This window comes from Habropoda laboriosa, unplaced genomic scaffold (assembly GCF_001263275.1).
Source record: "Habropoda laboriosa isolate 0110345459 unplaced genomic scaffold, ASM126327v1 scaffold589, whole genome shotgun sequence".
In the NCBI taxonomy this organism is placed as follows: domain Eukaryota; kingdom Metazoa; phylum Arthropoda; class Insecta; order Hymenoptera; family Apidae; genus Habropoda; species Habropoda laboriosa.
This window is the reverse complement of record NW_017100726.1, coordinates 55,258-65,444: the sequence shown is the minus strand read 5'-3', so window position 1 is coordinate 65,444 and position 10,187 is coordinate 55,258. Positions and strand designations below refer to the sequence as shown.

The 10,187-nt window shown below is 38.4% G+C and overlaps 1 protein-coding gene across 1 annotated transcript; it reads right to left on the bottom strand.

Annotated features, from left to right (window-relative positions):
• Window positions 1–784: 784 nt before the first annotated feature.
• LOC108577111 (antifreeze protein Maxi-like) lies at window positions 785–2,008 on the bottom strand. The gene is made up of 2 exons (XM_017940212.1): window positions 945–2,008; window positions 785–869 (listed from the first exon to the last, which is right to left on the bottom strand). Exons 1-2 carry the CDS (start codon window positions 2,006–2,008, stop codon window positions 785–787), a joined length of 1,149 nt encoding a protein of 382 aa, XP_017795701.1.
• Between the last annotated feature and the right edge of the window lie 8,179 nt (window positions 2,009–10,187).

The window sequence follows — 10,187 nt, the reverse complement described above, 5'->3', positions numbered from 1 at the left end:
AAAATGGATATTTTTAAGAACTATGTATGTATGTACATAGACAAATTTTGAAATTAAAAGACATTTGTGGAAAGCACTTTTGCACATTTTGTACATCTGTACTATTTTTCTAAACCCAATATGTATGTAAGCAATATTGATGAAACAGGTCCTTCAACCTCTAACAGTTAACACCTAAAGAAATATATGCCAAAAATTTTGTCGAAAAGTACATTATACATAAGTTTCATCTAAATGGGCGATTTACAACTGGAGACCCTCCTTTGTTAACCCTTATGTCAATAACCGGGTATCCGGGTATCCTTTTGCATAATTCTTACTTAAAATATTTTATCTTCCAGGTAAAAGATTTAAATATCCGGCCAGATCGTTGTTATTTCGCACATTTCCTATCCGTGTTTGCCTCTAGTTTAGAATTTTGTTATCAGAAAACTACTAAAATGGGACGATAAAGTAGGCGACAATTCTGGTTAATGACATAAGGGTTAATGCATTAGTTACTTATTAATATTTTGTATACCTGTACGTTTAAAATTTTATTTTTTTTTTTGTTTACATATGTCTAATTTTTCATATTTATGTTACTGTCTAAAAAGCAAAGAAGGAGAAGACAGGTTTATTAATGGGAAATCGGTACGAAATCCTTGAAGAAATTAAATAGAAAATGCTTAAGACTTCAACAATATTTTATTTTACAGTCTGGCAGATGTAACATAATATTTCACCATTTTTGAATAAAAAGGACAACATCTAGATTCCATTAAAATATCGAATTTGGAGGAATCTAGTACCGGTAACCTTTAATATCGTAATCAGTGGGTAGGGAATTCGCTAAACTAAGGAGTTCCGAGCGATGAAGCCCATTCGGTGATTGGAGCGCACTCACAGGACCAAGAGCAGCGCCGTATTCATGAACTGGTGCCGATGCGTGAAGAGCAGCAGGTTCATGGAGGAGGCCAGATGCGCGGATCGCAGCAGCTTCCTGTAACGCGGCAGACGCGTGAAGTGATCCAGCATCATGAAGCCCGCTGGACGCGCGAAGAAGAGCAGATTCCTGAAGCGCGGCAGATGCACGAAGACCTTCAGCGTCGTGAAGCGCAGCGGGTGAGAGGTATGCACCAGAGTCGCGCAAGCCCGTTGGTTCTCGGAGGACACTGTGACTGGGAGGAAGTTTCGCAACTGGCGCAGGATTCACTGGTTCATGAGACAAAAGTGCAGAAGCGGCAGCGGTATCGGCCACGTGTGCGGCCGCGGCCGCGGCATTGTTCTGTGCAGCTGCAGCTGCGGTCGCAGCTTTCTGAGCAGCCGCTTGAGTGCTTTCGTAATCAAGACGAGCAGCGGAGAGTTGTTCGTCTACCGTTTCTACTCTTGCCTTTGCTTGGCCAACCATCGTAGTTTGCGCCGCTAACTCAGCTGCAGCTTCCGCGGCAGCCTGCGCCGCACGGTCGGCCGTCGTTTGAGCGGCATTCAAAGCTGCTGTGACTACTTGCAACTGGTGCATTGCCTGTTTGGCAGTGGTCCTTGCTGCGCTTGCAGCGCGTTCGGCTTGCTGTAATTGTAAACTTTCACCATCTACCGCTACATGAGCATCTTTCGATTGTTGCTCCAACCCTTGAACTACAATCTGTTTGCCAGTAAGTGCTGCGGCAGCGGTAGCTGCAGATTGAGCAGCAGCTTGAGCTAAAGTATTTTTCGCCACGTATGCAGCCTGCCCAGCAGCAGATTGCTGGTTACTTAACTGCGTATGAGCTTGTTCTGCTGCACCGGTGGCGATATTAACCAAAGGTCCACCAACGCTGAAACCTGGATGAGGAGGCCCACGTCCATGGGCGGCTGGAGCTGCAGCTAAAAGAGGACCAGGTTCAGCGTACGCAATGGGGTCAGCAATCCCTAATCCCGGACCGTATCCGTATTCGAAACTTGCAGCTTCTTGATCACGAGCTTGTTTCTTTGCTGGGCCGCATTGTACCAAACAAACACACGCTAATAGTAATACGAGTGCGTTCATTGTCAATCTCTGAGTTATCCTCTTTCTTTTAATTGTGATCTGTAACAAAAACATTTTCATCCAATATGTAATAAAATTTGACAATACTTGTGTCTATATTCTACAGAGTTTTATCTCAACAGTTTTAATACTTACGTTTATTAATTTAGAAATTGTTGAAAGTGATGCCTTCGTTGTTGCATAGAAATTGTTGCTCGTAAGAGCGGTATATGTTTTTGATATCACGGCAAAGATTACATAGACGACACTTGCGGAAAAGACAAACTTGCATACCGATCATCGCCGCAACATCAAGGATCGCTACATTTTACTGCGAGAAGTAAAAAAATTTTTAAATCGGAATATAATTGGACCAGCGTTTGAACAGCTAAAGATTCAAAATACATTACCAGCTGTACATGCTTCTGTAATTCGAAGAGCAACAATTTATATGCAACAACGAGGCATCACTTTCAACAACTCCTAAATTAATAAACGTAAGTATTAAAATTCTTAAAAGTATTTTGTTAAGTTGATATCCGTTCAGTATGGTGTAAAAATGCATCGATAAAGAAAACATTTTTGCTGGCATTTTGTTTTCCTGTGATATTGAGCATGTTAGAGTTTTTATTACTTTAACATGAAATTTCGAAAATTGAAATCAATTAAATGTTAAATATATTATTGCAATGCCGACACTCGTCCGTAAACAGAAGTCGCCGATGCTTTATTCAACGTCTGACGTCCAGTCTGACAATGAGAACACATGTAAGTATTTATTCGACGAATTTTCAAACTCAATTTTCTCCAAAACGAAACCTCAAACGAAAAAGTTTATTCTTCTTTTCGACTTATTTTTGCTTATAGAATTACCCCCCGCCTGGTTGTATTGCTCAACTTAAGACACCCTATATACAGGATGGATCACCCGATATAATTATCTTGATTTACGTCAATATTATCATCTATAAAGAAAAATGAATTCATGTAAAGTTACGTAGTTTTAAGGGGAATATAAGGTAGGTAAAACAAAATTTTTCTGAGTGTAAACGCTTCGGAGTTTTAAAGGTGTCCTTTGATTTTTTAAATGGGAACACATGTTTTTCTTTTAACAGGATTGTAGTACACTTTTTTCTGAATACAACCATCTCAAGTCTACAGTAAATTCTCCACAAGTGTCAGTCCGCAAGGAATCTAAACCTGACACTTGTAGAGTCAGGGACTACGTTTTCGAGCCTCGCGCCCGCCTTTGTAGTTTGCCGAACGTAGACAAGGCCGGGTAATAAAAGATAAGGATGAAACGTGAGTCGAGGCAACAAGCGATTTAAATAACAACTTTTTTAATTTTACGTTTTTTTGTCCGGAAATATTTCTTAACATATTGATGAGATTTTTCTGATGAAAATGACATCAAACACGACATAATTTGAACATTTACTTATTAACACGTTCACTGTCTGGCGTGACAGTGAATAAGTAAATGTCGTTCAAATTATATCGTGTTTGATATCATTTTCATCAGAAAAATCTCACCAACATGTTAAAAAAAATTTCAGATGAAAAAAAGTAAAATTAAAGAAATTATATCTTTCTATTATGAATTATCGAGCCGTGAAATCTCGTAAAAGAAACCGAGTGGTGTAGCGTTACACACTTGACTGACTGCGAGCGAGATAACATAGGCGCAGCAATGACGCAGCCTATGCGTAGGACGATCTATACTGACACTTGTAGAATCCAAACTGACTGAACTTGTAGAGAATTTACTGTATTTAGACTGAATATAACCATTTGATTATGCTTTGGTAGTTGTTTGCAGGAAAAACAAAATTTTGAGAAGAAACCATCACTCTCTTGTACACAAAAACTCCAACTATAATGGCTAGTATGAAGGAGCGTATCATCTCTATGTAAGACAATGTAAGACAATCGTTACTTTATCAATTTCGAAAGTGCCGTGATGTAAATGGTTGTTACATTGAACACTTTCTATAATTAAAGCTAACATTAGCAAAAGAATGATAATTTCTTCTTCTCGTAATTTATTCTTTCTACAAGCAGCTACCACAGCTAGACCATTAAGACCTGAGATGGTTGAATTCAGAAAAACTATACTACAATCTTGTTATAATAACAAACATATGTTTCCATTTAAAAAATCAAAGGCCACCTTCAAATCACAGAGACAGCTTCACCTAGAAGCGTTTAACCTATCCCTTATGGTCTCCCTTGAAACCATGCAACTTTACGTTAATCCACTTTTCTCTGTAGGTAATAATATTGACATAAGCTGAACTATAGTGTTTGGACCCACGCTTATTTGGTCGTATAATACATCATTGGAAAGCGTATGAATAGAGGAGTCCAACATGGGTGGTCATTGCTACCGCAAATGTCCGTCGAAGTTAATTTTAAAGACTCCATCCTACAAGAGGGCTTGTGGGATCAGGTGCCACAGGCGAAATGACTTCCACGTGTATCGCTCGAAAATCTTTATTTCACTTCTGGCTGTTCTCTCGTCTCGTGACGAACTGAACTTTCTGTCGTACGCGTCTCCGCCGCGCGGCGCATCCTTCATCCCCCGCTTTCCTCACGGGCCGCGCGACGGTTAGGCGAGGATCTATTTCGCTTGCGCAGAGCGGCGTCAACGAACGCACACAGGACTTGTGTCTTAATTGCCGCTCCACCCGCGCGTGAGACGATCGTGTCTCGATCGACGCTTTCTTTGTCGACGTCGTAGGGTGGTGGTCGCCACAGAACTTATTTTGTAGGTAGAATTTCAGGGAATGTGACCATTTTTTTTTTTAATTTAAACACCTCTAGCCCATCACAGAGAAATTTACAAAATAAGAGTTTGTTTATTATTTTCAGTATTATAAAATCAATTTTTTAAATAACAAAAATATTGTTACAGTAGGGCAATACTTCTAGAGTGAAACAAAACAAAAATGAGCTCAATTGGGCAAAAGTTGCCAAATTCAAAGGTTCGTATATTTTAAACAAATTCGAAATCAGCTAAATGATAACTTAATCCCCCCCTAATTCCACATGTACTACATTATTTTTCATTTGGAACAAAATCCCTGATGTCGACGTCGAAAAGTGATCGCTTTGGCGTGGAATCACCCTATAATGTTTCAAAATATTGTTTTCATTAGTTGCGAGCTGTTAAAAGTCGTGAGAAATGAACGCGTTTGAAGAATTTTTTGACGTAGTCATTGCGTTAGGAAAGTGCCGGAAAGATTACAAACATGCAGCACAGTTTTTTATCCTCTAATCCCGTTTTAGCGACTGCAAAGGCACTTAATTCGTTGAAACACCGTGCAGCAAGTAAAAAAGAAAAAGAATAAAAACTAGCATTAATACTGCGGTCAATGCATTAGCATCTGTTGAAATTAATTCACATTCAAGTAGTAGACGCATAGCAGTAGAAAGTGGAATTAGTCAAAGATCCGTATTGAGAATTTGCACTCAGCGTTTGCATCCTTGTCGCATTTTTTTGCACCAAGAGTTAAGTGAAAGTGCATAACATGAAACGAATACATTTCTTCCTTCTTAGCAAATGTACTCTTGCCTGAAGAAGCAAATTTTACAAATACTAGAAATGTAATACCATCTCCGTGGTATCATAGGAGATTATGTCATTGGTTCGTACTTTTTTGGAGATTGTTTAAGTGAACAAACGTATATACTAATTTTGTACGAAATAAACTTCCACAATTATTAGAAGAAGTGCATCTTATGATGTGGATGCAACTCAAAAAACGCAATGAACGAAATTTTTCCCGGAAAATGGGTACGACGTGGAAGTCAAGTGACATGGCCACCGGCGATTGCTAAATCTAACATCTCTTTATTATTTTCTTTAGGGGTACCTAAAACAAAGAGAGACACTGTCAGTTCCTACAACGCGGGATGATATAAAAATGAACATGTGTCAAGCTTGTACTGAAGTGACACCAGAAATATTGAATAGGGTGCTGTCGCGTCGCGCTCTCTTGTGATTGTTCAAAAAGCTCGCGTTCGCGACTGTTACCCGCCAAATTAATCTTAGGTAACTAATTCAAATTTAAAACGTAGAGTGCGTCACGAAACGATTGACGACAAGAAATATTGAATAGGGTGCTGTCGCGTCGCGCTCTCTTGTGATTGTTCAAAAAGCTCGCGTTCACGACTGTTACCCGCCAAATTAATCTTAGGTAACTAATTCAAATTTAAAACGTAGAGTGCGTCACGAAACGATTGACGACTTGTTTTAAATAACTCCGATGGAACCTTTCCTCAATCTCTCGCTCGATTGCCGAATTTTTCTGGAGTCCGCCGTGACTCCCCCGCCAAGTGTAAGAAGGCACGCTGATCACGTACGCATAAATTACCAATCAACGTGTCCCTTGAGTGTCACCCACCCTTCCATTGCGCCCTTAGCGCGCTTTTCCTTGGAAGGAGTGCGGGTATATAGTTCCCACAATAATTGTCATAAATCACTTCTCGCGTATTACATAATATTGTGATAGGAGAGTACGGGAGTTACACCTGGGTCACTCCTGGAATGGAAAGAACGGCTGGACTATCCGCCGGACGCCTTCCAGAGAATAGAGTACAGGAGGCTCACCGGACGCCCTCCCACAGTAATTGTTATAAATCGTTTTATCCGTTTCGTTAATATTGTAACGGGAGAGTACGGCTGCGTAAAGCCGGACGCCCGAAAGCAAAAGCAACAGCTCGAACACTGCGTTGATTTGTTCGAAATTATTCTGTACCAGACATTTAACATGTATCGACGAAAGATAAATAAACTTTTGTGTGTTTTTCCCAGATACCAAAGAAAATCCTTGCATTCCACAAAAATTCTACTACAATACAATAAATATAAAAATTTGTAAGTCAGAAACGTATTTGTACACCTATGATTACAACCGTAAGTTTATAATTATTTAGATTCTACGTGGCTAGTAATCTTCTCGGTATAGATTCTACCAAATTTTGTGTAGTGTCCTCTGATATTTTTGACTATTCTTCTGAAAGCACCCTTTGTAGATCAGTTTTATTAGATATTTTTCTTTTCCGCATTTCCACGTCTAATAAATGCCATAAATTCCCAACTCGGTTGATATCCAAACTTTGCGGAGGTGTGACCAATTGTTCCGGAACATTGAATAATAACCATTCTCTTATTTTTCTAACGGTGTATGTACTTCGGGTCACTATTTTGCTGAAAGTCTTACGTCACACTCATGCTCAATTTAATAGCACCTTCTTGTAAATTAGTCCGTAATACCTCAATGTACTTGTCAGCATTTATATTTCTATCAACAAACGCTATATTCCCAACACCATTATATGCCATACACCCCCATACCATTACGTGTCCTCCGCCGTGCTTAACTGTGGGTCGAAGATTTTTTTGCTCAAGCTTAGTATTAAGTTTTCTCCAAACAAATATTTATCCATCTGAGCCAAATATGTTAAACTTTAAATTTTACATTTTTCCTAAATTCCATTGGTTTATTTAAATATGTTCTGACAAATCCTAGCCGCTTCTCTCTGTTTGTATTACAATTTATAAAAAATTCCTTCCTCGCAGCTCTGCTACGTATGTGAGCAGAGTATAAAATACATCTTATGGTTCGAGGGCAGACATGTTTCCTTGATCTTGACACAATTTCATCAGATAAAGTTCGAGCACTTGTATAAGCTTCATAGCTTTCGTAGCTTCTCCAATAACATTCCGCCACTTTGTAACTGCGAGTACCCTTGATCGACTGTAGCTTGTTGTCTGTACTTTCTATGTCTGCATATTTTTAACGTTATACTGCACAGTTTAAAAAACTTTAATTTAATGCTTGGCCGATTTTTCTATAACTTTCCCCACATTTACGGAAGAAAATAACTCCATCTTGTACAAACACGGATATTTCACTTTTCTTCCCAGCCATGGTTTCTGTGTAAAGTATGAGGATGCATAGGTATACCTTGTACCTTCAGAACAGACTAAGGCTACTAATGTAAACAAAATTTTGTTTAAGTTTTAGTTGATATGGTGTCGATGTTTGCGTACATTCTAGATTTAGCAGTAGAATCATAGATGTACAAATACTATTTTAATTCCTAAATTTTTATATTCATTATGTGTTACGGAACGGATCGTAACGGTTGAGATCGCCTTCGTTTCGAGTTGGTTAAAGGCGTAAAATTCCAGAAATGTGTTTGATGTTGTTTTATTAAATGTTTAGTTCGAACGGGTGTCGTTCTAGGTGTATGGTTTTACACTATTTGTCGACCTTGTGCAGGTACGTCGGTTTTGTACTAGTTTTGGTACCTTGCTTCCGACCAATGGTCAGGAAAAGGGCCTGTTGCGGTTGCTTGACGTTTTGGTTTATAATTATAAAGGTGTTTGGTTATGATAATAATATCTAATAATAATGTTAATAAGAATATTATAATAGTATCTATTTACAATAATGTTAATAATAATATAATAGTATCCAATTACAATAATGTTAATAATAATATTATAATAGTATCTAATAACAATGTGCGGGGGAAAGGCAGTGGGATCGTAACATTGTGCACTTTTATTTTTCTATGACTCAGTGTTAAAAATTGTTAATATACAAATTATCTCTGTACATGGTAGACTATTAATGGAAACAGTTTTTGTTAATGTACCATTTGATTATCTTGGATTATTTCTAACAACACCCTATGGAAATAATCAAGTGAGGACAAAAATGTCTCCGGGTTATTTTAAACAAAGGCACTAAGACTTCCACCGGATGTGTCCGGTGTCCGTCTTCGAGTCACGCACTGCACAATGCGATACCATAATGTAAACAATTCCTAGGTATTGTCGAATCCTCATCCCTTTGTCCCTCGACTCCCATGCATACAGATTCTTATCCCAGGTACAGTTTCGACAACTACCTGCGCGTTTTCCACTTTCCCACCGAATTCCTGTCCTATCTCCGGCAGATCCTCAAACTGATGCACTCTACCCATTTCTTTTGTACCGAATCCTTAAGTTCATTACCGAACCATTGTCCCTGCACTTCTTCTCCCGTACCATCGAACCCTCAATCCTAACGAGTCCTGATCATTATCCTTACACATTCCTGGTCCTTACCTAACGAACGCATTCCTAAATTCCCCCACCCGCAACTCCCAAAAACCCCAATATAAAAGCAGCCTCGAAAAAGGACGAAGGGCAGTCAGCATTGCATAACAAGGAAGTTTAGACCGTACAATTTATATCCGCAAAACCAACAGTGTAAAGAAAACTTATCAACAAATAAAGATAATTCCTAAAATCCACCGTCTAAAGTGAATCGACGACAGTATAAGGGGACCCCAACTTTCGTTTTGGGTGCCCAGAAACAGTCCTTTAGAAGATTCAATAGCGTAAAGACGTTTCCTCTGAGTCCGTCAATAAATAGCATATTACAAAGTTAAAAGACTATTTCTTTCCATAACCCATGTCCAATAGATTATATTGAATCAAAAAATTTAGTAACTCATTTTAAACATAGCATGTAAATAAAGTGAGTAAAAGGACAGAAAGCTTCATCCTTATTTGTTTCAATAATTTCTTCTCTTTTGTGACTTTGGATTGATTTCAGGTCATTTGAATTCTATATGAAAAGTGACAAAGAAAATTTTCTTACATTTTCTTCGTAGCAGCTACTGCCTAATAGTTATTTCAAGTAGCACAAATTTGTAAACACCCCGTATATACATATATACACACACAAGTCATACATAGAAATTGGTTTGCGAAATTGAAACTGGTGCGTTTGCTACAGGGTTGGATCCAATACATTTGAATGCGCATATCTTTTTTTGGACACTCCCACTGCAAACCTGCCTTTCACATTTTAACGTGTATTAGTCATAGAAGCCTGCTAGAATCACACAGTACAGTCGCTTTTACTGCTGCACAAATCTGCAGTGTAAAGTACAGTAGAGTCTCGATTATCCGCGGTGATGTGGACCGCGCCTACCTCGGATAATCGAAAACTCGGCTAACAGGGAAGGGTCGATAGGTGTTCATAAATTGTGCAATAAAATCATAAGAAACGTTTTGATAATGTAAAATTGTGCATATATCTAAGTTCAATTAAATATTTATCAATTAAGTAATAATAGTATATAGTATATTAAATAGTAAATAGTAAATAAAATTAAATGGTAAACAGTATAATAA